Source organism: Colius striatus, chromosome 1 (genome assembly GCF_028858725.1).
Source record: "Colius striatus isolate bColStr4 chromosome 1, bColStr4.1.hap1, whole genome shotgun sequence".
Lineage (NCBI taxonomy): Eukaryota > Metazoa > Chordata > Aves > Coliiformes > Coliidae > Colius > Colius striatus.
The window spans coordinates 127808690-127836520 of NC_084759.1; the positions used below are offsets into that span (position 1 = coordinate 127808690).

General features: G+C 37.4%; 1 protein-coding gene across 2 annotated transcripts in view; it reads right to left on the minus strand.

Annotated features, from left to right (window-relative positions):
* Positions 1–4962: 4962 nt before the first annotated feature.
* WNT7B (Wnt family member 7B) overlaps positions 4963–27831 on the minus strand; it is a 91182-nt gene continuing 68313 nt past the window's right edge. For both annotated transcript variants that reach the window (XM_061988795.1, XM_061988794.1), the window contains exons 3-4: positions 16514–16785; positions 4963–5614 (exon numbers count right to left, since the gene is read on the minus strand). In XM_061988795.1, the coding sequence (XP_061844779.1) occupies positions 5135–5614; positions 16514–16785 (752 nt within the window). In that variant the 3' untranslated portion in view covers positions 4963–5134. The remainder of the gene's footprint in view (positions 5615–16513; positions 16786–27831) is intronic.

Below are 27831 nucleotides of genomic sequence, written 5' to 3' on the forward strand. Positions count from 1 at the left end.
CCGTCTTTCAATCTTTTAAGTTGAGTAGTGTGAATAACCTTCAAAATGCCTTTGAGTTTCCCTTTACTCAACGATTGAGGGAATGCTCCTTTTCATTCTCAGCCACAGGAATTAAACAATAAGATCAAAATCCTGTAATCTCCTTGGGAATTCCTTTTAGTTGTATGGGATCTAAAGTGCTGGTTTCCCCCTAAATTGCCGGGCAAAGGAAGACAGAGGCTAATCATACAGCTGTCTTTCAATGCAAACATTTCCAATGTCTGTTGCAGTGCCATTTGTTTGGGATTGCCTATGAAACAAATAGCATTTTTAATATGTATGCACAAGTTTAAATGTCATTAAGCAGGTGGTCTGTTTACAGTAAGAATAAGAGGACCTGGAACCAAAGTAAACTTCATTATTCCCATTTTTTCATCCTTTCATAGTAACAACTTAGGAAAAGGACCACCCTATAAAACAGAATTGTACTAGGGTCTCCAAACAGGTGATATTTTGTGTATTGCTTTCAGTAAAAACAGCAAAGCTAAATATTTTTAATTTACAGCAGTATTATTCCCCCTGCCTCAGCGCTCTGTGGAACATATTACAAACAACAACCATTTATTATGTGAAAATTGCCATCTTTATTCTTCACCAAACAAGTCTTTTAAACCACATATATCTGTACTGTAGGAAAGTGCAGGAGGAAAAAAAAACCCTAGATCTCTATTTCAAAAATGAGATGCAGCTTTGAAATTTACAACTATGTGTCCCCTGTAAGAAAATTATCCCCTACAGTTTTCTAATAGCAGCTAAAATACCAAAACAAGAATACTTGCCAGTCTTTGGGCATGCTTGTTCTCCAATGAAACAAACTGAATGTGTAGAAATGCAGTTGAGGACTTTGAATTCGAGGGGGAAAAAATTGTGGGTGATGTTCAGCCTACCATGCGGTTTGTTTTGTGTACAGGAGGTTTCCTACAATATCAGTATCACAAACTGAAGTTGCTTACAACTTCCCCTGCCATTCCAACTTTGATGTTTTTTTCCCTTAGACATAGTTTTAGTTGTGTATATCCCACATCTTCTTGTGGCTGGCACTCAGAGAGAAGAATGTTGGATATTTACTGTACCAGTTACTGCACCGCCTTCACTGCGGGAACTGTCATTGCAACAAAAGGTCTGAAGGACTGGAAGGGAAACATGCAGTCATTCTGTCCAGTTATGAAAATTACTATGAATGTAAATTATCTCTAGCTTTATAGAAAGCCTTTACTGTTGAATGCCAGTTGTGCCTTCAGTAGTGAAAGGCATATTGAATTATTCACATGGAAAATCTGGTATAAGGAAAGTTCTTGATTTCTTATGTTTAGTATCACTTTAGGGTATTAACCTTAAACAAAAAAAAATCGATCCATGAAAGTATGTTTGAAGCTTTAAATGACCTACCCACAATATGCTTGAGATTTGTAAAAATATTTGCAAATGAGTTTCATCTACTTTCCAGATGTCATCATAGAAAAAAATGTAGTATTACCATTTGCTATAAAAACTTCCTGCAGCTCTATTAACAAGTTTCCCATGATGTAATTAGAAAGAAGGTGCAGTGTTTTCTTTGGCATCTATGGGTAAAATACTGTGCATGCTTATGCTGCTATAAACCCAAGGCAACTCAGTTAATTTTAATGAAGTTGTTTTGGACTTAGTTCATGTCAAATTTCGCTATACCTTTATCTACACTTTGATATCTTTCCCAAGGGGCAAATACAATAAAGATTCTACATTTTCTTTAGATTTCTTGTAAGAAAACACTATTCTCGGTATCAAGGATATTGCTACTATTCTGACCAAGGTAAGTCCTGTAAAATCTTTTAAGTTCAGATTCAGATAGGGTTTTCAAATGTGTCCATTACTTGCTTGAATAAACTCGAGCATGTGCAAGTCATGGCCTTCAAGTCTCTCCTTTACACCTCTTATTCCTCTCTGTTTGCGATCTGTTACATAAAGTTCATGGTCAAGAACTGTTTTGGAGTTGAATGCCACTGTTCTATCACAAAAAATTATTTACTACTCATTTGAGCCCACTGAAGTTCCTGAAGCACACAAGCAAGACTGCTGCTTGTTCCCGTTACTCTAGACCACTGATGTAGGTAAATGACTTTAGTATGTGATAACAAACACAGGCACGTTCACTACCGTTTCTCAGAAAACACAAAAAATGCTTTGGACTTGGAATCTGCCTATCATTTCTTATCTAGAGAAGTCTGTACACAAATGACCTTTGCATAAGGTCTTATTGCCCTATTTCTTTTTTTTTAAATGAATAAGAAACAAAAGGAAAGGTAACTAGAAGGGGGAAAAAATTACGTTTTAATGGAAATACAGTTCATCTTTAGTTTTCTGCTTGCCATAAAAACGTTAACATAGTAATCAAATTGATTTTTGCTCTTAAAATCTTTAATAACATACATGGCTACGTTGTGTTGCTGGTCACATTCAAACCTCTATTGTCACAGTTCTTTAACATCAAACTACATTTTTTAAAATAAAAGTTCTGTGTAACCCACTTCTGTTCACAAACACCTTCATTAAAAGGTCATCATTTTGAGGGGATGTTTCAGTACATTAGTGGTAATGGTGTTTTCTGACCAAAACTGCTAACTTCTTGGGATATACTTCAAAGTCCATACATTCCCAAAGTGGTCAGCCCCTACTTTGTGCCATACAGTATCTTTCTGAATGCTGCACCCCTACACGAGCAAAATCTTTTTAGGATTCTCTGAAATGTTATATTCTAGATAGTTAATCCAATCAATAGGACTGTTACCACGGTGTTACAGTAGCTGACAGGGCTATTTAAAATAGGGGTATGTAAAAAAAAGAGAGAAAGTGTCACTTTGGTCCACTTTTCAGTGTGGTTGATGTTATAATATATAACCTTTTTTTTTTTTCTTTTTTTAACTCAGTGTAGTTCACAATAATTTAAAATACTCTATAGACATTTAAACGATGTACAATAATATAACTTAATTGGATTCCTCAGTTGTACTTAACAAATACTATTCTAACATATTTACAGTACCTAGTACCATAAGACTGTGCATTACTGTGCTTGGGAGCTTTATTTGCTTCCTGTCAAGAATGTAGTGAAAATACAGGATATCACTATTATTCAACAACAATACCCAAGAATCAATGGAACTTTATTTGGAATGACCCTAGCATTATTGGGGACCCCTGTGGACTTCTGCAGAGTTGCACTCATTCATACCAAGGCTGGTATTTCAAAACCAACTGCAATAACTTCAAAAAATGAACTCTTCAGTTTTGGACTGCTCCATGGGAGATTTGTTAAAGAGATTTGATTTTCAGAGAGTAAATGCTGGGATCAGAAAGGTAGATACTCATGATTGTTCAGATGAAGGTCCCCAAGTGACTAGCTACTTTTGATAACACAGGTCCATAAATTTCAGAGGTAATGCTGACTCATTCACATGTCCAGCATGGGACCTGATGGAGAGGTAGCTCCACCTGCCCCTTGCCCCAGGAGCACATTGTGTGGTGTGGTAAGAGCTCCCATGCAAGGTGAGAAGGGCTCATGGCTGTGTAGCTCCTGAATAAAAGTAATACAATGAAACAAAAGATAGAAATGCAAAGGCAAATTTTAATCCAGGCTTTCAGAAAATCAGTTAGGGACCTTTGCTACAAGAAAACATTTATGTGATTAAATGTGCTGTTTTATAAGTGGTCATTTCTTCCTCTTGGGATTAAAACCACTAGATTTTACAATAGCAAAATATCTAAGGATTTTTTTCAAAATCTCTCATAGGGCAAAGACATGTGAGTTGAAATTGAGTTCTGTTGTAAAAAGTCAGTTTCTTTCTTAACATTTATATATTTACCAGGGGGTATTTTTTTGCCAACAACGACACAGACTAACCCAAGTTTTAGCTTTCTTGTGTTCACAAAGCCACGTAGCTCACAGGTTGCAGCAACCTACAGCTCAACTATGGTATTTTTATTAATGTCTCAGTTCATAGTGACTGTAAGTTATTTAAAACTATTAGTAATATTGACTTTCAACCATTAAAGGCAAAATGCAATGCTTGGAAGTTCCTGACAGTGCATTTGATGTCAAAGCAAAACCTTTGATATTTGTCGAAGCATGTTTTTGTATCCTAAAACTCTCTTAAGAGAATCTGAGAGTAGATGCTCCATGCCTCAAGCCTGAGTCTAAAAAAAGTCATTCTTATTCAGGAGGCAAGTGGGAAAAGTCTTTATCAAGCATTCGTAACCACAGTTTCGCATGATCTTTTTGCTCAGTTCTGGTAATTGCTTAAAGCCTACAGTAATTGAACTCTCTAATAGTGGAGTGACAACAGATCAGTAGCATTGAAGAGCTTAGGGAGAACCAAATACAAAAATCATAAAGTCAGAATTCCAATAAGTTTACATTTAGTACAGAATTAAGACATAGCTACCCGTTAGTGCTTAGAATTTTTTTGATACTATTAAAAACATAAATAATTATTTTTAATGTTCATTCAAAGAGTTCCAGTGTCACTGGCAGCTGATGTAATTTTATGAATGTTCCTTTTTTTCCAAAATGATAGTGGAGTGTTTCTGCCACAGATTTAATCTCCTTACCAGTTGTATTCTCTCTACTTACTGTCTTAGAAATTTAGGGTTTTGCAGAAAGACTACTGTGTTCTAGTCAGTGAAGATTTAATTTCCTTTAAAAAAAGTCTTTATTTGCACAGGGCTTGGTGGTTTTTTTGTAAAATAGGAGAGTGTCCTTTTAAATGTTATGGGAGCTGCAATGCAATCAGCTTCTCTGATATGTATAACTTAAAACACTAGAAGAATTCTACAAGACCCATATTGTATTTTAAAAAAAAAAAAAAGAGAGAGAAAGTTTCATGTGGTTATCAACATCACCTTAATCCTGTTGCCTTTGTTTCCAAAGCAGTTACAACAGCCAGCCAGACAAAATGCACCATCCTTAGTAGTGGGAAGGGAGTGGTTGTTGTGATGTTGATTGAGTGGGTTATTTTCCCAAAGAAGATTAGATGTGCAAAATGATGCTGTCGTTGTTTGTTGTACTCCACTTTCTTCACTCATGGTGATTTGCTATGTTCGTTTGCACGTGATGCCATTATTTGCAAGTGAACACCTCTGTCCGCTCACTACACGTGTTACACTTCACAAAGCAGCACCAGTGGAATTTGCAATTACATTGCCACACCTTGGTGTACTGGTGTGTGTTGTACCCTCTTCCACAGCACATCATGTCACACCCATCTGCATTGGGAGAGGTACGGTTGCAGAGTCGTCCCTGGGTACCGACACTCCCCGTGGAAGCATCTTCCTCACAGTAGTTGGGTGACTTCTCAATATACACTAAATCCGTTTCCATGGGTTTCTGGTAACTCTTAATCTGCTTGATCTTCAGGAAAGTTGGCTGTCTGAGTCTACTGGCTCGTACCACCTCCACTTGCACCGCAGCATTATATTTCTCTTTCAAAATATATCCAATCTCTCTGAATTTAGGAAGCGTGGTCCAGCAGGTCTTTGTTGTACAGGAACCTGAAACTCCATGACACTTGCACTCCAATTTCATTCTCTCTTCAAGAACCTATGTATACAGACATTTGCATATTGTTACTGCAGGAAAACAGTATTGCAAGATTGTCTAAATCCCATTCTGTTTAGCCCATGTGAATATTCATTACTGATGGCTGAATTTTTTTTCAAATGAATGCTTATAAATCTTCTTACTTCCCAATTGAATGCTTGTGAACACTTTTTGTTTTATATGGCGCCTGAGCAGAAACACTGTTTTGTCATATTATTAGAAAATACTTGCATTCTGTCTCCCAATATTGGAGAATATTTACTTTAATGTCACAAGACACATCTTTAGAGCCAAAGTAATTCATGGGACTCCACTGACTAAAAAAAAAATTCAAACAATTTTCATTTTTAAAAAAGAAAAAAATGAATTTATTATAAAGTATTCTAATATTCAGGATATTTTATCTTAATTACTTTTTTATATACAATGTGACTAAACAGGCATTAAAGCTCTCTGCATAATTAAAAATTTTGCCTACACTGGCAGTGGTAATACCAGAATACTTATTAACTATTCAACTCATAGAGGATACTATGTCCTTTAAAAGCAGAAGTCCTTGCAGTATCTAGACCAACTCTAAAGCAAATGTTCATCCACAAATAGACTTTTCACACCCAGGCTATGATTTCACAATGACAGAGGACATAAAATCCACTGAAGTGTCCTGCTTGGCTGTGGCACAAAGAGAAATGGGAGCATTTATTACTGGTTTTGCTAGAGGAAGTTAATCTAGGGGAGATTAATCCAGTAACAAATGGTCCCTAGAAGGGACCCAAACTGGTGGGCACTAAGGCTCGTGCTCTGCTTGTGACCTCCAGCCTGTGCTGCAGCTGAGCTGTGCCACAACTGACACATCCCTCCTTCCCCATGCATAGATGCATGCTGTGGAGAGAAGGCAAGCAGATGCCCGCCTGCTCCCTGTGCATGGTGGAGGGGAAACCAACCCCACAGAAGTGCCTGTCTGTTTTTATGCCCTCTTGCTACCACTTAAGTCTGACCACAATTACACCCATAGTCATCATTAGCTTATGAAAATCAAGGCCTAAGAACAAAGCAAACTGATCTTTCCCCTTTGCAATGGGATGCTAACAAAGAAATACGAGCTACTGAGCTTGTCTTAAAGCATTACTGATGCTGCAGACCATCTCCTGTAGTGGTTTTGTTCCAGATCCCAGAACATGACTGAAATGGGCAAAGGATAAAAGAGCCGAAATCTGAGTACAATGGCATAATGAAGTAGAAGGGAAGTAAAAAATGCTTACTGCTTAAGAAACTGGCCTTAAAATAAAAGCCGTACACATCTGGTTATCCCTGCAAATAGAGGGCACCCTCCTGAGTTGTTTGAGTTTCACTTAAATTGTATGGTTTGTTTTTTCCTGAATTTTTGGGGTTTCAGTATTAAAGAGAATATTTGGTTTTGATTCTCCCTTGCCAATATACAGTAGCAAGTACAAGATAGCAGAGCATTCTATTCAAAAAATGCCTTAGACCTTCTGGAATCACAGGCTTTCCCCAAGTCAAGGTTAAGTTAGCCTGTGAGAGACAGAAAAGGTGATTTAAGGGAAGGTTTATTGCGTTAGGAAGGAAGTTCCTGTGCCTGTGACTACTCTAGAAGAGAAAATCAGCAAGGCTGTGATGAGTTGTTTTTTGTGTATACTCGAAAGGCCACTGATAAACTATATCACCTTCCTGTCTTCCGTACAGAAAAAAAGAAAACTTCTGCTTCAGCAACATTTCAGTGGCAGTGAGTAGAGGAGTGCCTTATGAAATACTCCAGGGTCTTTCAGGTGTCTCTAGTGTTTCTTCTGCCTCTTCTTTGTGCCTCTGTAGAACAACATGGTTTTTCAAAGACCCTCTCAAACAAGATTCCAGTCTTGTTCCACAAATCTGGGTTAAAATAAGCTACTAGTATTTAGATGTGCATGCAGATATGCATAAAGGTGCTTACAAGTTTTACTTTATATTTTTTAAATATCTTTAATTAAAAAAAAAAAAAAAACAAAACCTAGCCAGTTTCTACAGCCTTCTCATTCACTGGTCAACAAACTGTTACAGCCACTGTGACAAAAGGTGGATGAATGTACTCTTCTCTACACCTTCACTGGAAGAGCACTAAAATCTTCCAGGAAAGCAATACCAGTGGGATGGATCTGCCACCTCTGATTCATGCTTCACTTCTCCCTAAGTAGTAAATCTTGGTGAAGAGTACACATTCTGTCATGTTCTGTTATGGTTTCTGATGTCTGGTTTTTGGTTGAAAAGGCCAAGTAGGCAACTTGCTCAGAGAGTAGAGGGACATGAAGTTTGTGAGGTTTCTTTTTCTTGTGTGTGCTCAACTCTCTGGACACTATTCCAAAGAGCCTCTGTCTCTGTCATTCATGTGCTTCCCTCATACAACATAAAATGTCTTGTTCCTGAAAAACAAAGACATCAACCCTTCTGGTGTTCTAAGCGTTATCTTTGTGTAAATATATATTTGTATATTTATGTGTATGTGTATATATACATTTGCCTGTGTATATGTGTTTGATTGAGATGCTGCCTGGCACCTTCTGTAGCACAATCTCCAGCAATTTATCCTAGATCTTGGTTTCTTTTTTTGTTGTTGTCTTCCTGAAGGTCCAGTTTCTTAAGTCATTTGCTGTACAGAAACCTGATTTCATTGGTTTATTTTTTCAAAGATTCCCACTGTTTATGATGGTGGAACAACTTGCAAATGCAAGCCACATAGGCTCACAAAAAAAAAGCATAAGTTTCAAAAAGTATTAATCCATCATCCTGAAACCAATCTTGCAGGTTTTTTTTTTTTTTTTGGAGGCTTCTCTCATGAATGTGGAATGTTTGGGGTTACAACACTGAGCGTAGGCTCAATCATCAGGTAGTTAAATTCCTGAATGCTATAATTTGTGTGCCCACAGTCAGCTGTGGGTATAAAATTGTGCCCAAAACTTGGAGGTCAGGGAATCTAAGGCCCAAACTAAGCAGATTCTGAGCAACATTTTTTTTCCTCTTTCAACCCAGATGCTGCAGAGTGTTCCTCTTTGCTGATGAGCCAGCATGCTTCAGCTTTCCAAGAGGTATGTCTGTGTGCGTGGTATCTCAAGCAGCTTCCCACTTGCCAGCAAGGTGCCACTAGACCTGGCAAAAGTGGTAGGATTGGATGCTGTTAGCTCAATGTTATGAATGAAGAGGGGCTAACATTTTTCTTCCTAAATGCCCTTCCAGCTCATTTTTCTCCAGCAAAATTCCCATCAAAGCTTTGACCCTGAGCCTTAAAGGTATTTATTTACTCAAATCTAATACATTATGCCATGCTAGGTTCCTGATTAAAGATTGAAAATCATTAGCTCATATGACCCACTCTCTCAGTAGTTTCATTTGTCATATGTCGGAGCCTCGTATCTAATCTTGAACAGTTTAGAGCAAGATCTACCTCCCAGAGCAAATTCCCATCATTGGACTTTGCTGCCTCAGACTAATCATAGGAACATTCCTTAGGTCCCTTTTCCACATACAGGCCCACTCCCACCCCAGTATAATGTTGCCAAGTAAAATTTTCTGACTACTGCTACTTTGTTAAATGAATTGTGAAATATAATGTTAAAGCATTCTTACCCCACATATTTTTATACCTACATAAATCATACACTGAAAATACAATTTGAGGGTTGTCCACTGACAGTGAAGTTGAAAAAGACTTGTGAAGATTGAAAGAAAACAATACGATATGCATGAAAAGAAATTCATTTTTTCAAGTTCCATATCTAGACCCAACTGCATAACATCAGATACAGTTTCTGTACATATTAAAAATCCTATCTGGATAAAATATGTAAAAACAATAGTAACATTTTGTGTGTGTTTGTTTTGGCTCGCCTTTTCTGGTTTGTGTTTTCCTTAGTGGAAATGCACATTTCTGGACCAGATGTTGAATGTAACAAAATCCATATTACTTTTTGACTGCAGTATCAAAAAGAAATAGAAGGCTTCAAGAATCATTCCCCATCAGATATGCAAGTGATGAACTTTTGTTTTGGATAATAACAGTACCAAAAGAGAAAGATTCTGGTTCCAAGATGTCACTACCTTTTTGATACTTGTACAGATGCAGCCACAAGAGCCAATGGCTTGCCCATGATGTGTGGGCACTGGCTAACGTTAATGCAAACTGGAGTCCACCACTGCCGACACAATGTTGATCTCATGGACCCATCTGGGAAACAAAGTTGGGTTTGTTTGGAGCTGTTTTTTAAACTTGGATAGCCAGGGGTGTAACTGACATTAGCAGGGTGTAATGCTACTCCTTGAATACAAATACAATGAAAATAGTCTTCATTAATAGGTCACAGAGCCCAGAACTGAGCAGTTCATGTCATATCTCCTTGAGTTGTGCCTAGCCCTCTGAAGAGAAAACTGGGAGCCAGCATGAAGAGGAATAAGAGTGCTTCAGCTGCATATCTTTCATTCTGCATCTCTGTGAGGCTGTTCCATTGAGCACAAAAACAGTATTTATACTCTGTGGGATGGGAGATGAGAAACTGAATTACTGTGCTTTCTCCTTCTTTTGTAACATCCCTATTTTTCTTATTGTTCACTTTGATGGGAACAGGAAACTTCTGCTTTGCAGCAGGTTGGTATCCAGTCACAGCCTGAGATGTTTTTTCCCTAGCACTCGCCAGAGCTCAGTAGGGCTGTGGATCCTCTAAGGCGCCAAGGGGCACTAGTCCACCTCCTTCTTCCTTTCACTTGCCTTGCTAGGTAAGACACCCTCTCCCGTGGATTTAAAATAAATTAGTTAAAAAAACTGAAGAGGATTCTCTTTAGCTGGGTTCTCTTTAGTCAAATTCTCCTCTGGGATGGTAGGAAAATAAGCATGGGAATTTTGGAATCTACTGCCCATCAGATGAAAGCCCCTATTATTATGAGGATAGGTTATAGAACCTAACCCATCTGTGTCTCTTCCCTCCCTTCTAGAATAGAAAATAGCTGCTAAATTTGAGAAAAAACATGCTGCAATTGTTTAAACTTTCTATATTTTATTTTTACAGTTAAATGTTGCAAAAAGCAAAAATCTTTAGAAGCACACCTCAAATCACCCCCCAACCAAGTGTGCTTGCAGCATTTCACTATCTTTTCTATGGAATTTGCTGTAAAGCTTGAAGGTACATTTTTTAAATATCATCTTAAACGATTAAAAATATTTCACTGCTGTTTTTATTTTGTCAGGAAGTATAGAGGTGGTAGTTTCGAGGAAGTGCAGTAATACTTTACTAGATGGATGATATCTGTCTTGTATACATTGTCTGGTATGCATGGGCATGCTCATTTGTAGAATAAAATCATTTAGTAAGTCCTAAAATGTTTGGCTGTTCTCCCCTTTTAATTTTAAAACAAAGTGTTCAAAAATCAGGATAGTACCAGATGTAGCTTCTGGCAGTCAATGTTAAGGGTGTGTTTCTGGAATAAAAAAGTAGGCTAGTAAATCCAGCTCAACTGGAAGCAGGAGAACTATCCTCATGAGATTTTGAGCCAAAGCTTGCATATTCAGGACATATGGATAAGCATTAGTTATCCATCTAACCCACCCAAGCTGTAACACCAAACTTTTTGAAATTGGATTTATATCTGCCTGCAAATCAGTTAAAGTTGGAAAGAGGAAAGTATGCTATGAAGCACAACTATCAAAAGCTTTTCTTTCACGAGTGTTCTCACAAAGGATGTGCAGTGAAATAGTTTGTCTCTTTTAAAGAAAGAAACTTTCAGCAAATGATGGACTCGGGGCTGTAAAACCTGGAAAGTCACATTCTTTAAATTGCTGAAATGACTTAGGAAACAAAGTCACATTTTAAAGAATATTTTAGGCTTATAAGAGCATAAAATTAGTTGGCTTTCATGTTTGAAACTGAGATTCAGCCACCACTGTAAATTCAGAATATTTAATCCAGAGTCTTTTTCTGGGCATTGCTTCTAATCCTTATGTCCTGTTAGGTGACAGCAGGGGCAGTCTGCAAATATAAGGGCATATTGTGCATCTTGCAGAAGTGAGCTTATTAATTCAAATGTTTTATGTGAGGTGAAGAGGGCTAACACTTTCTTATATATTTTATGCATAGACAACACACATAAATATGTATGAACATCTGTAATTACATACACACACACACACTGTACATATATATGTGTGTGTATATATGTGTATATATAGAATGAATGGTGACCAACAAATCACCTCTTTAGCTGTTCTACAGCCAAAGCACGTCAGCAAAAAAGCCCTTCCCAGTACCAGAGTCCTGTGGCGCCAGGAACTGTGAGAATGAGCAACAGCTTAGATGGAAATGTTGTCCCAAGTAATTAAGTAATCTCTTCTGAAGAGAGTCAAAATTATCTTTTTTTTTTTTTTATCCCCACAGTCTTATTGTTACAAATGTAAAATAAGATGTCATCATCCAAGCATTCTGAAAAAACAATCAGAAAAACCCATTGACATTGCAAAGGAATAAATATTGGGACGGTACCAGGCTGAGTTGCTGGCAGTCAGTGTGATGGGTGTGTTTCTGGAAGAGAAAGAAGTAGGCTAGCTTTTCCTTCACAGAACCACAGTCATTGTCTATCATAATAGCCTAATTGATTGATAAACTGTTAAAAACATTTATTTTCTTCCTTTTGGTAAAAGCTGTGATCTGCTACCAATTTGTCAGCTTGCTCTTTTAGCTTCCCTCTTAAAAACAAATAGACAGAAAACCCCATTTTTATAATTGTGATTCCCCATGAGAGATGGTCATTGTTTTGAAGCTTTCAACAAAAATATTAAGAGTAATAGCAGACATTCCCAGATGTTACTCTTTCTGAGTCCGTTTATCCCAGAATAGAGATACTTGTTTCTAAAAATACATGGTAGAAAGATGTCTCATAAAACAGCATCAAAGCTTTACTTGGTTTTGTTGGTATTTAATTTTTCATTACTCTATCAAAGTTTGCCCACAGATCTCTCTGTAATCATTCAGATTTGCAACAAGACATTCTTTCAGTAACATTTGCATTAGACTTACACTAGTCTTTCGTTGAGGGCTTGTTTTCATTTACCACACTTGTACTTTCCATCTCAAATCATTGTGGCTGTTTAAAAACTGATGGTGAAGTTAGCTACTTCACTGCTTTACACAGCACGGCGCTGTTTTGCCACAAAGCATAAATCTTCCATCACTGCTGTCTCATGTCACCAGGAATCGTTAAGCATTTATTTCTTCCAAATGACACTGATGGCAAGTTTATTATTGTGTCACCAGTGCTATTCATTAAACACTTATTAGAAACTTCACAAACTTGATTAGCTGAAACAATTCTTAGAAATGCAATATGGAGCCATTAAGGGGCAAGTAGGGGATTCGTTATTTCCAGAGCCATCAAAAATTCCCTGAAAAGCCCAACTACCATATCTGTTATAAAGAAGCACTTTGTCAGAGAATTGTGCTGAGCATCTCAGTACCAGACTCAAGTTAAAGAGCCCCCAGAACTACTCTGTCCCTCATTTGATTGCAAAGTTTGTGCAATTATTTATGCAATGTGCTTTTTTTCCTTATAGAGAAATTCCTCAGGACTCTTATTTTTAACAACAGTGAAATACCAGCAACCAGCTTTTGAGAACACTCTATAAGAGCAAAACATTATAGTTACTGCTATAGTTAACAAATGCCTCTGATTCCCAGGCATGTCTGAGACAAGTGCTGGGAGAGATTGAGGATGGACAAGAATCCTGCCCCAGTACATGAAAAAATCCATGTGATGGTATAAGTGAATACCCATTTTTTCTGGGGGCAAAACTGGTGGTCAGAGTTCTAGATAATGATCCTAGCAATGATTGATCTTGGCCATCTGATAGAGCTCTAGTGAGGCCATCAAGGGTCTTTCACTGACTTCAGAGCAAGCTGAAAATAACTAAAAGTGGGGTTGGGAGCTCTTTGCATCATTTTTTATTCTTCATGTTTCTGTTTTAGGAGGCTTTGGGATTTAAAGCAAAAACTAAAATGAAGACAGTAGATTTATCAGCTAAATATAATTGTTCTCATCTACCTCAAAAAGCCAGTTTGGTATGACTGAATAACAACTGTGGACTTTACCATTACAGATGTAAATGTATATGTTTTAAATAGTGAAAGTGTTGTGAAGTCTCTGTAGGAAGCTATAAAAGCATATATATCCTTTCCTGTCTTGGCATTTTCATGCTACAGTTGAAAAGATTATTTGAAACTTTCTGAAGCAGCAAAGTAAAGAATAATCTGAGTTGCCTGTAGTCTCTTACTTACCTTTTATTCTATTCCTATAAAAAGGGAAAAATATCCCTACTTTGGTCCCTAATAATAGCAGTCATGAACCAAAATCTTGGCTCCAATCTGTTTCCAAATTTTAAGATAAGTCACAGCACGTGAGCAAGATGGTACTGATAGTCTTACTCAGAGAGGTACAAGCTTTTCCCAGTTGTTTTGTGAGATTTTTTGAAGGGAAAAGGAGGCAAATGGAGGTCCAGGATTGTACTTCAACAAATATCCAGAAAGCAGTTATTTCTGATTTCTATGTCAATAAAAACTGCATGGAGCATGTTGGAATAGTATCCAAACATAAGAAAAATCTCCTACTTTCAGATTTTGGATCATGCTCATAATCCAATCCAGATTTACCCAGGACCTCCAAAACGGACAAACTTCAGGTGAATGTAGGTCAGATTTAAAGTTTGCCTGGATTCTCAGAAGGAATTTGTGATTTCATGTTGAAACTGCAGAAAGCTGTGTCTGTTTTTGTAAAAGTCCAACTCAGAAACAAAGAAAACATATGCTAGTTTCCAGAGTTTTGTTCTAACCTTAAGTTTCATTCAGTCTTGAATTCAGGATGTCTAATTTATACAAACAGCAGATGATATCAGATGAATAAAAATCACTAAGTAATATGTACTGTAAAACTTCTCGTATTCATTTCACAGGAATGTGTGTCACAACACCAACATCATTTCTAAACATCACCCTAAAACTATCCTTTATATTAGCACATTCCTCAGGATTTGATGGATTGTAGTTAAAAATAAAAACAAAAAGCTAAACCAAATCCTTTCAGTCATCCTTAGCTTTTGAAAGCAACATGATGCAAAAAAACAACAAAAAAAAAGTTATTAAATTCCAGAATATTATTTATTAAAAAAAGTCAAATTGGGGGAAAAAAATCCTATATTGTCAGTATTTGTGAGCCTTTTTATTCCTGTCTCAAAAATATGAAAGTGAGCGTTATCTTTTTTACAAGAACATTTGCAAAAAATTACATTTTTAGAAATGTTAAAAGAAGTGCATTTTCATGAACATTGCTACCAGAAATATCTGTAAAAACACACACTTCTTGGTTTTGCTTATTTCCCCCTACTTATGAAATTCTGATGAAGAGTAAAAATGTAATTTGCTTAATAAGAATCAGCAATGTGGTCTAATGGTTACTGGGTTATATTTAGTACTGGGATGATTTGGGATCAGTGCCTGGCTCAGATATCGAGCCGCCTTCTATTGATGGGCAAGGCACAACTGAAATGCACAGGCTGAGAGAAATGATCAGACCTGGAGCTGGTTTTACAAGCACTCTTACACCCATGACAGAAAGTTTTGGGAACAAAAGATTGTGCCTCTCATAAAGATGCTCTTCTGTCTGTCTCTTCAGTTAGCTGTCTCCTTCACATCTGGAGACTTCAGTGTCAATCGTCATTTGAATATTGATCCTGTCTCTACAGTTGGGATTATGGCCGATGACTGGTCTCTTTCACCATGTTGAATTTATACAGAATTTATACGTTATATTTCACCATATTGAATTTATACTTTTACCTCAATACATAACTGCCCATACACCACTTTTGGTTTCAGTGTACAGCCAGCTGCAATCCCCAGGAGTTTTTGTTGCATATACTGAGTGTTCACATGCAAAATACAAGTAGCCAAATAATTATATGGCTTTTGATACCACCAATTCAGACATCTCTGCCCACCTCAACAGCTAGTGCTTGTGTAGGACCAAAAGCACACATTGTCTTAGAGAAGAAAAATTTTTTCTAACTTTGGGGGCTAGATGTGGAGCAGTGGTATATTGGAGACTCTTACAACACTGTAAGGTAAAAGCAGCACCTCTTTTTTTAACCAGCAGAAAACATTTTGAAGGGTACAGTAAAATCTCTTCTGAGGTAGGTATACATTGCGCAGAAAGATTTGCTATGCTTTTTAAAGAGTGTATGAGAACTGTTTTTTCCTACTTTGAGAGACAATTTACATAAATCGCTGTAGCTCCATGATATTTATTGTTTCCATTGCAAGCAACTCAGTCCTGGTTGTTGACCTGTAACTGTTTCTTCTTTCAAAGTGACACTTCTGCAGCTGTTTGTAGCCTACCAGTGAGAAACAGACAGCTGTATATATTTGCTATGAAGTGTCTATTTCATTAGAGCTGTGGTCAAATAAGTGTTTTGGGTTTGTATGAAATAAAAATATGCAAGTGCTAGGGGAGTTCAGCAATGCAGACACTCAGTCCTGCCCCATTACAAGCCCTGATATCTCTTGTTAGATTTTTAAAAAGGAGATGAAAAGCAAAGATTTCTTGTTATGCCAAATACATCTAGCAAAATCCTTTGTTTCAATGGGACTGGAAAGAAGGTTTAGGAAGCAGAAACATTTAGAGGAACGTCTATGATACATGCCCACCACTGAATAAAAAGAAAAAGCAACGACAAACATTAGATGCCATCAGGTAAGCTGATGTGGGTGTGGGATAACAGCAGATAGAGGGATAAATTCTTGGGGAATGCCTCCTGCCACCAAGCCATCCTCCCCCCGTCCTCCATATACATTTCCCCATGTCTTGTCCTTTCTGGAATACCTTTCTTCCAGCCTCATTGTTGTGCAAGTTCATCAGCCTCCGTGCATTCTTTTTGATTTCTCGGGCATCAACAAACCTCCGGGAGAACTCAATGCCGTATCTGATATCCGCAGAGCAGCCTCCCCACTTCCAGCCCTCCTCCTGGTTGTAGTAGCCCTGTTTCTCTCGGTCACAGCCACAATTGCTGAGGTTACCCTGGCTGCAGGCGGCCGTGACAGCGTGTGCAACCCCGGCAGCAGTAATGGCATAGGTGAACGCAGCTTCCCTGCTCCCTGTGGAGAGAAGCCAAAAGCTGATGGGTTGGCAGAAAGGCAGCACTTCCTAAAGAAAGTACACACATTATCCACAGTAAAGGTGTCAGGCAGTAATGCAAGGAGGGCATTACTACTAAGTGTGTATTTCTCACTCTTAAAGAATCACACATATTAAAATGCTAGGCTCAGTTGGGGTGTATTAACCCAGGTAAGCACCAACCATACACTAGTACCACCTAAACCCCTTTACCATAGTGGAATTTGGCAATGAATCTGAACAGTGTTGAGGTGAGGCAACGGGATTTGTTTTTACACTGTCTTTCCAGGTTTGGAACCTGAACTTTATCTATTTCAGATGTATAATAAGCAAGTCACTAGTGGTGATGCTTACTGGAAAACAATAGTTACCTCCAACTGTTGGCACTGAATGGAAATGGTATTCAGACAATGTAAAAAACACCAGACCCTCTCAGATGTGTGAGGGCCAGGACACAAGTGAGGAAGATAATTAATCCAACTTTATAAGTGCTCCAGTAGCAGCCGTTAGTGATCATGAGTGTAAAGTATTGCAAGAGAAGCCTATAGAGACAAGGACTATCTATGTTTTGTTTTCTTTGAAGGTAAAGTAGAGGCTACACCTTTCTCTTGCTGGCTTCTCTTGTGCACTATTCTTTCTCCACTCCTATTCTGACTCATACCTCTGGATTACCTTGGCTACTGAGCATACAAGTGGTATGGAAATGTTGTGACTATTATTTTCTCTCCAAGAGAGATACTGTCATGGAAGCATAGTTTTAATTATTAAAAAATCTTCTAAATAAAAGTGGGTTTTTTTCTATAATGCCACTACTTACCAAGGTTCCTCATTCACAATTTCCTGTTATAGCTCTTGATTTTGAGTATATGAAGAGAGGTAAATAAGCCCCCTTTCTTCACAAGACACTGTTTGATGGAGTTGCCTATGGAGTGCACATAAGCAAAGAGATACAGGGGCAGAACAATTGAAAGGGATAATACAGCCCATTTCAGCTCTCATTTGAGACTGGACTCTGTCACTGTCTTAGTGAAGGGTTGGATCATGACCCTTGGCATTTTGTTGTTCTTATAATGTTTTCCTTCAAGTTCCCATCCTCTGTGTGTTTATCTGATGATAAACAGACAATCTTGTAATACTGCAGCCAAAGAATAACGGCAAAGAATTTGTAGAAAGTTGCTGAAATGTTTTAATGACCACACACAGAGCATTAATATCATTAATGGATTTGGCAAGAAAAAAAAAAAACACCAAACAAACTGTCCTGAGAAGAAAAAAAACCCAAAAAATTAGAAGTTATTTTTTTTATTTTAGAATTTATAGGTATCATAACTATTTGAACTGACCAGTGCAAGCACAGGGGGGTTATTTGTTGTATTTCTTTTTTCCATAGATATCTTCCTGAACAGTTATACCACTGTCAGATATAGGAAAGCTCCTACAAGAAACAATCATAAATGTTTTTTTGGCATCATTTACTTGTTTCTCCAGAGTAATAAAAAAGAAACCTAGGAGAAAAAGAAAACAGTGCTATGTTCTTCAGGTACCAAGAAGATTGAATTGACTTGTGTATTATTTGAGTACATTGCACAATATAAGGACTGACTTTCAGACACAGAAGTGTTTTGTTGGGGTGTACGATGTGTGTAGTCTGGTTCAGTGGTTCCCAAATCATGGTCCACAGAACACTGGTGGTCCAGGAGACCACAGTAAAGGGTTCACAGCTAATCCACAGAGCTATATTAAACACTGTTTTTAATAGTGTTTTCAATTAAAAGTTTGATGATAATGATGCCTGGTGGTCTGCAAGACATTCTGAGGGTTGATAGCAATCCAAAAAAAGTTTGGGAACCAGTGTTCTACTTCCTAGTGTGTTCTCTAAAAATACATGTTGATATTCCCTCCTCTCTTCTGCACCTCCCAGCTGAAGTCAAATCAGGGACCCATGTTTTAAAATGTCTGCTATTGACTTGCAGAGTTTCTTTCTCAATCTTCTTTTTAAAAATATATATTCTTAACCTACAAATTGATAGATTGGAAATATAAGATGTAATAGAAACTATATCAGCAGGCACATTTTTGTTTTCTTCAGAATGAGAGTAAATGAGAATGCAAAATGAGACCAGGAAGTTTTTTTGTTCAGACACCTTTGACGGAAGTGTACAAATGCTTGCAAAGAAGAAGAAACATATTGCAATCTGGAAACATAGCAGCTGTGAGCTACAGTTTGGGGTGGATTTACTCAGAGGTTAGCAGAGAGAGATTGCTTTATGTTTTATATTTAAACTCAATGTATTCCAAATGTATCCAGAGTAGAAGTTAAGCCATTTTATTAAGGCCACCGTGCCTGTGATTTTTCCGTGAGTTTTCACACATTACTTCCCCTGACCAGTTTTCTAAAACTAAAGAATACTCTTTCTTTATCTTCCTTTCACTTCCCCTCTTTTCCATTGTACCCTTGATTACCTTCAGGAATAGAGGAAAACATCTTTCCTTCACCCACTTGAGAGCTACAGTAGTGATGGAATTATCTCAAGTCATGGGATAATACCAAAAGGACACCATATTTACTCTGAAGAGACCACTCTTCTGTCTCAAAGCCACTCTAAAATAAGGACTCAAGAAAAAGATCTAGCTTGAAAATGGGATTCTTTTAGTGAGTTAAGTTGTCCTACTAAGAATTAAGGGGTATTTTTGGTTTTAGGATTTTTTAACTAGAGGATGTTCCAAAACTTCCCTTGAACTTCAGTGTAAGCATTACCTCAGCAGTTCTCTAAAGTCCTAGGATCAGTAGAGTCTATCAGAAAATGCTGATGGGAGAGGGATGGGAACCTCTGTGCTCAAATAATGTGTCTGTTGTACACAAAGCTTTCCACTAGTATGTCATCACTTATAATCAGTTCTAAACAAGTCTTTGTTTGGCAACTAAAAATATTTAAGTAAGGATTGCTGTGATACATGAATAGTGAACAATAATCTCATTTTCTGGAATTTTCTGAGATTTAAAAAAATATCCTTGTTCTGCAATAGAGACAAATCTTTCCAGATTTTTTCTTGAAATGAAGAAATATTTATAAATAGCAGCAGATTACAGATTTTACCCAAATTTGAAGCTAGATTTTTCTTTTTCCTGTGAATATCCTGGTCACCTGATTATTTAGCATTGTATATCACAAAACCACAGAATCTTGAGGTTTGGAAGGTACTTTGAAAGATCAGTATCTGTATCTCAGAAGAAAAATTATTGTTTGACTTCTTAAAGTCAAACAGAGAACAAGGTAATTCTGCCAAGATTTTATTTTGGTGGAAAATACACTTTTTTTGCAACTTTCAGATTTATCCATTTCTCTCTTAGAAAATGCCCGCTTTGGTGTCAAAGAGGACAGCTTTGATTTAATTCCCAAAACACAGAATGGATATTCTCATGAGTAACATATTACTCTATCTGATTTGATAACTTTTTGATCTAATGACTCCAATAGGAGATGACCACCAATACTAATTGAAATGAAGACTTTTGTCTCTCTTTAAGGTGCTGAAGGTTCACTTCTTGCAATCTGCCAGGCCTTGAGAGAAGTCTCACCTATAGTCTGCCAGTGTGAGTTACTGTCATTTGCTTGAGTTCATTTGCATTCTGTGAGCTGTATTCTAAAAGTGCTGCAATACTCAGCAATGCAGACAGTTGCTACTCAGATAGACACAGATCATCACTTGCTTTCATGAGTGACTTCTGGCAGATAGAGTGACAGGAGTCTATTTATCCATTGTTAGAGTTATGGAGAAGCCTATATTTAACCCCTAATTTCAATGACATCTCTGACTAAAGTTTTAGGCTACTAAGAGAGCACTAAACTTAGTACAGTCTGATGTGGAAATTATTACAAGTTCCATAATTGCTGTAGATTACTACACTTGAACACAAATATATTCAGTAGCATATCTTCAGCATGAAACCACAATCAGTTGAGAATCGTGTATGCTAAATATGTATTTTGGTCATTCACTTGTGAGTGCAGGGTTAAAGATTTAACTAATTCATAGTTATTAGCAAGGCATCTATTTTTCTGAGTAACTAGATGCGAATATTGCTATTCCATGTGCCACTCTGAAATGTCTTATGTCAGCAGCTAGATGAATGACTGCCACTGAATGCCTGTTATTAGAACCGTAATTTAACTTGAAATATTAATCTGTAGAATATACACTGTTTAGTCAGTAATTTGTAGGAAAAAAAATACAGAAAAAAATACTACATCCTGCTGTTAAACAAAATAAATTCCTCATGTACTTACATAGGGCACCAAATTGATTATATGACACAGTACAGTATAGGTCAGTGACAAGAAGAAATGAACCAGATCAGAAGTTTAATTTTTTTGCTAAACCTGTCCTTTTCAATGTTTTCTTTTGTGAGTGAAAGCTGAGGACACATGGAGTAGTTTTTTATGAGCAAAAGATAATAGATACATATAGAGTAGTAAAGTAAATCTCAAACAACACCCTAAGCAGAGTTGGAGGAAGACTTTTACAAACAAGTTTAGTTCATTTGTAATTTTATCCATTCAACACATTCATTAGCAATTGTCAAGGAAAATAATACAGACTCTTCTCTTTGAGTTCAATTTGGGGGCAAAACAAGTCAGTGAGAATTTTCTCACTATCTGAAGCAGATCCTTTATTTTCACTTTCAGTGTAATTAATTTGGGGCTTCTAATCGAAAAGTAGAGATTGGTTTAGTTTCTCTATCCCTTTACTTTACTATACCCGGTACTATGTATCAGAACAATAGACCACTGAAATCAATTTGTAAAAGTAGAAAAAATGCCACAGAAAAGCAAAGGTGGCAGTAACTTCAGGAGGGTCTCTGGTCTGATCCTCAAAACTAACATAGGCTAATAACACTGGTGTCCTTTAATAATAATAACATAGGTCTCCACAGCCTTTCTTTTATTCTGTTCTTAAAGATCTTCATCAGTGGAGGTTCTGCAGTCCAGTGCCTCAGGACCCCAATTGTACATAATTTAATAATATTAACCTGCAACTGAAACTGTCTTTCTGAACACAAACTCACTGCTTCTTTCTCTACAGATGCTTCCTTCTAGCAGTAGCCTTTAAATATGTACTCTTCCTAGATGTATTCTATTCTGTCCTTGCAGAGCACTTACAAGTGTTCTGCTCTCTCTGTGCCTTGCATTGCAATACTACTGGAGATGCAATAGGGTTCTCAAGATGAGATTTTGCCTGCTTGGAGTGAGAGCAGAAGTATCTCACATACTACACTCCTGTTTACTCATGCCAGCATGGTGTTTTCACATCAGCAGGACACTTTTGACTTGTACACAGTTTGCAGTCATTTTCTGTGCAGCTGCTATCACACCAGATGTTTCCCATCTTGCAGATTATTATTCCCACATACAGATCTTTGTATTTGTCTTTCTGATTTGTCCTTTTCTTTTCTTTTCTTTTCTTTTCTTTTCTTTTCTTTTCTTTTCTTTTCTTTTCTTTTCTTTTCTTTTCTTTTCTTTTCTTTTCTTTTCTTTTCTTTTCTTTTCTTTTCTTTTCTTTTCTTTTCTTTTCTTTTCTTTTCTTTTCTTTTCTTTTCTTTTCTTTTCTTTTCTTTTCTTTCCTTTCCTTTCCTTTCCTTTCCTTTCCTTTCCTTGTCTTGTCTTGTCTTTTCTTGTCTTTTCTTGTCTTGTCTTTTCTTGTCTTGTCTTGTCTTGTCTTTTCTTGTCTTGTCTTTTCTTGTCTTGTCTTTTCTTGTCTTGTCTTGTCTTGTCTTTTCTTGTCTTGTCTTTTCTTGTCTTTCTTTTTCTTTTCCCAACCATTTCTCCATGACTATTTTCAATTTTGAACCTAACTTCCTCCAACTACCTTGCAATCCTTCCCATCCTGACGTTTGTAAACTCAATGTGCACAGCTTATTCCCTTGGCCAAATCAAGAGTATAATACTGACCAGTACTGGATCCAGCACAGATCACATGGAAATCTATTTAGCACATCTTTCCATTTTGATAACTACCTTCCAAGTACCAGATGGTACATACCCATTTGGTGTTTCCTTAGTTTTCTTATGAGAATCTTATATAAAGCAGTGTCAAAAGCTTCATTAAAATCCAAGATATATGGTATAAACTATGTCTTCTCTGTCTCTGAGGCGCTGGGTGGCAAAAGAAGGAAATTAGATTGGCTTAATATGAGTAGTTCTTGACAGATCCTTGTTGACTGTTACTCATCTCCTTGTTCTCAGTTGCAAGCTTACAAATGGGATTTTATTCCCATATTTTTTCATTTACTGAAGTTACACTGATTGGCCCCACAATTCCTTTTCCTTTTTTTTTTATTTAGACAAAGGCAAAACATTTGTCTTTTCAATTCTTCTTAATTAGAGTTCTCAGCAAGTTTTCAGCACTAATGGTTCTCAGGACTAACAGCTCTAAAATGACTTCATTAAATGTTCTGAGATGAGGGGCAGCTAACTGGGAAGCATTCAACATGGACAAATAGTTCCTTCTGTCTAACACTGAGATGCTATTCCTTTGTCAATGTTATTAGTTCTATAAACATCTGCTCACCATTGACTTTTTAAGTGAAGGCTAATGCAAGAAGTCCTTGGCCTTCCTGATATTATCCTTGGTTTACACTCTTCTTAGAGGTCCACTCCACTGAGTAGTAGACCAAGTTTTTTCTTGATCTTATGCTCATTGATAAAGCACTGACTGAATGATTAATATGTAGCCTGTTGTTAAAAAAACCCACATATAGCCATCTATGGTCATGAGGTTCCTCTTTTTAGTAGTTCATAGAATCATAGAATGGTAGGGGTTGAAAGGGACCTTTAGAGTGCATCTCATCCAACCTGCCAAAGCAGGTCCACCTAGATCAGGTCTCACGGGAACACATCCAGGCAGGTCTAGAAGACCTCCAAGGAAGGAGACTGTGCCAGGGCTTCCTCACCCTCACAGTAAAATAGTCTTTCCTTATATTTGAATGGAACTGCTCCAGCTTCATGCCACTACCCCTTGTCCTGTTGCTAGATACCATAGAAAAAAGGGATGCCCCAGCCTCCTGACATTCACCATTTATATACTTATAAATATTATTGAGATCTCCCTGCAGTTTCCTCTGTAGTTGTGCTCAGATGTGTTCTTGAATGATGAATCTGATGCAGATTGAATATCTGTTACTCTGGCAGGACTTTCTGGTCAGATCTGATGGAGTCTTTTGATGCTCTCTTTACAACATTTATCTGGTTCTCATTTCCTCTCTAAAACCTTTATTTTCTGATGCATTCTAATTAAAACAGTCTAGTTTAATTTTATTTCATCCAGATAGGTCTGTTTAGTTTGACTAGAGCCTGAACAGGAGTTGCACATGATTTCAGAGCTTCTCTCTGGACTGCTCTCATGATATCTATTTCCAATTACAAGTGGTTGGGATAGAAAACATTGGAGATATCAAAGCTGCAAATACACAGTGATGTTATATAATGCTTTATTTACAGATTCTTCTCTTATTCAGCATTTTTCATCTCTAGATTCCCACTAAGATTTAAGGCTGGAGATGCCAGAATTTCAACCTTCAGTCTAGAATCACTCGGTGAACTGAATTGTTTTCTGTTTCTCATGAGGGTTTGTCAAATTTTCTTTAGAATGAGCTGTACACGAGCCAGATTTATTTCACACTTGCCTTTTTGCAGCTCCTTACTGTCACTGTTGATATACTTTTGGAAGTATATCTACTAAAAAGAACTATTTGCCATGCCTCTCCTTTTCACATTTTTTTCAAGCATTTTTACAATTTCATGGTTATTTCCTAAAGACTTGGTGGTACTTTCCACAGTGATTTCTACAATAAGGCTTCCAATACTTTACAAGGGTTTTTACTTAATTTACTCCTTAAACATATTCAGTTTATTCCTGGCAACCATAAACAACAGTCAGCATTTCTCTTATGAAGTGAGCATAGAATCATAGCATAGTTCTGTTGTGTTTTTTACTGTCTTTTGGCAACACGTCTGTTGGTAAAGTTTTCTGGGACAGCTGCTGTGAGGTTAGTAAGTTAGCCATGATTTTTCAAAGGATGTTTTGCAGTGCCCAGAGAAATATGGAATTTTGGGGCTCTCCTCTGTTAAACTATATTTCTTGTAGCAAATATTTCTTGCTAACTCAGCCCTAACAAACAGTCTGTGTCTTATTTTTACAGAAAATGGGGAAAATTAGTTTTGATCCAAAAGCACTACTGATTGTTTTTGTCAAGGTTTAACCAGAAAATACTGCTAAGCACTCATTTAAGCAATGCACAAGAGCATGGCTTGAGGAATACACAGTGCACAAAGCATGAGGGGGCAGCTCCCAGTTACACTGTGCCATTGAGAAAAGCCTGTGCAGTGTCACAGCCGGCTGTGTTTTCACAATGCTACTGCTAATACTGTCAAAGTAGTATGTGGGAAGCAATAGCTGGAGCAGAGAGATTGTCTCCTGCCTGTGTTCTTTTCTGGACCCATTGACACCCCATTGTGGGACTTAATTAGTCCTTGCTGAATGTTTGGTGCCTTTTCTTTTCACTGATGACTACTGGTTTGATATATCATAATATGGGAAAGCTCAGCTGGAGACGACTTGCAGCACACTGGAATTTAAAAAAATTCTTTGCACTCCTTGTCAGAAAGCATAGGCTCCTGAGGGCATCTCAGAGAAACTGGGTCCTAAAGCCTGCTAACATCCTTAAATTAAATGGAACTACAGGGAACCATATGTTGTTACATATTCTACTCTGTTTTATTCTATCCTAATAGTTCAACCATCAGTTCCCATGTGTAGGATTTGCCAATGCATTATCATCTCCTTTTTTCAAACACATTTTACAGGGAGAAATATAAGCAACATTTAAGAGAAAGGAAAGGGAATCTATAGTTATGTGGGCATATATTTTTCTGGTTTTTTAAGGTTTGCTCTCAATAATGCTCTTTTACTACAACATGGCCTGATAAAAGTTTCTGAGATACCTATATGGTGCTCAGCAAGGGAAATGTCCACTCTGATTTGAGAAACAGAACATATGCTTGCCACATCACCCACAAAAACAAACAAAAAACCAAACCAAAACAACAACAACAGCAAAACCCACTACAAATAAACAGACCAAAAAAAAAAAAAAACCAATCAAAACCGAGCAGAAAAGAAATCTCCAGTCTGAATCTGTCAGGGAAATAGAAGGCAGTACTAACATATTTTTAAAGTAAATTTGTTTGCAAGTCAACTTCATGCTCAATTTGATAGGATACAACAATAAGGTAAATTGCTACCAAATCGTTTGAGTCACTGAGGTTCTAATGTGCATGGATTTTATAAGCTTGAACCTTTACTGAGTGACTCAGTTAAGAATGGACATGGTCCTTGGTTTTCAATAGGGGTTCCTTCCAATATAAATCATTCTGTGAGTATATTTTACTTTACTATGGATCCAATTTCACAAATACTCTGTCATCCCTGCTACCATGCTCACGAATGTTACGATTTCATCATCTTGCAGAATCAGACCTTCTCAGTGGACATTCTGATGGCTCAGTATTTCAATTAAATCCTTTCAATAATTTCAGTGGTCTGACAGAAATATACTGTATTGAAGATCTCTTTAAAAATAAAACTGCAATGCCATTTGCATGAAGTCATCTTCTCCTGTATTATCTTATGTCACTTCTAACCTAGATAACAAATCCCTGAGGGCAGTGGTCTTGTCTGTATTTTTTTGTAAATTACTGTGCACACCTGTGTTTTGCTGTAGGAACATGTTAAATAATGACACCTTTTAAAGGGTTCACTGAATTACGAGTTGTTGTAAGCACTAAGCTCCTATACCTGGGCATGCCAGAGTGTCTGTGGGTGGGTGTCTGTGTGTGTGAATGTCTGTGTACATTGCAGATGACATTTCAGCTTTTGCTTCAGAATTTCTTGAGGTCATTTAGTTAAATCATAAGTGCCACCTCAACATTTTGTGTGCAATCTGTTAGTGGGCCAGTACCTCTTTGCCATAAATATTGAATTGCAGATACACATATATCCAACTGAAATTAGTGTTAGACATAAATTTGTTTATGTAAGAGGTAGCCCTTGTCGTAATAATCTGTGTCTTTCAGATGGAGAGAGCAGCAGAAGAGGCATGCTATTACCTCTGTTTTACAGAGACACAAGGAGGTTAAAGGAGAAGGACCTGTAAAAGAATAGTTTGTCCTGTTGCTGCATTCTCTTTGTGGGGAGACCACAGAAGAATTCAGCTATAAACTGCTCAAGCAACCACTGGAACACAAGCATGACCCTGTTTCTAGGGAGGATGTCTATGCAGCTGCATGGTGGGACAGGAGATCTCCAAGAAAACAGCAGCAACTCCTGCAATTGGGACTTGTCTGCTCTGCTGTTTCAGACACTGTTGTGCTGTTCTAACACAGAATTGAACTGCTCACCTACTGCCAGAGCCTTAAAGGGATTTGGACACAGAATCACCGTGCTTTCCAGAGAACCACACAAAGAGTCCAGTACTAACATTCTATACTCACACCTCCTCAAGTGCCATGACTACATAGCATTAGATTCATAACCTTTCTTCTCTTTTAATTTGAAAAAAACCCAAAAAAAACACCCAAACCTAATGGAAGTACCTTGCCAGAAGATTTGCTGAGGTTGTATTTGCCTTTGTTCCAGAGAGGTGTTAAATGTTTTCACGTTACCATGTACCACTTGTACATGTCCAGCATTAAGTAAGATCTTAAAAGCTGGCATCTTCTATTTGTCAGCATAGACTGTTTTTCTTGTACTCACTTCTTATGTTAGCCAACACAATTGTTTGAGACAGATGTATATGTATTAATTTAGAAACCCCCTTCTGGAAATGCATACAAAGCAAAAGCAATAGTAAGCAAGCCCAAGATATTTAGCAGGTATGAGGTCCTGTTTTCAGAATAGATGTCAATGTTTACAGGATACAAAATTAATTAGGTCTATAGGCACATGGAGCTAAATCTGCAAAAGGATGT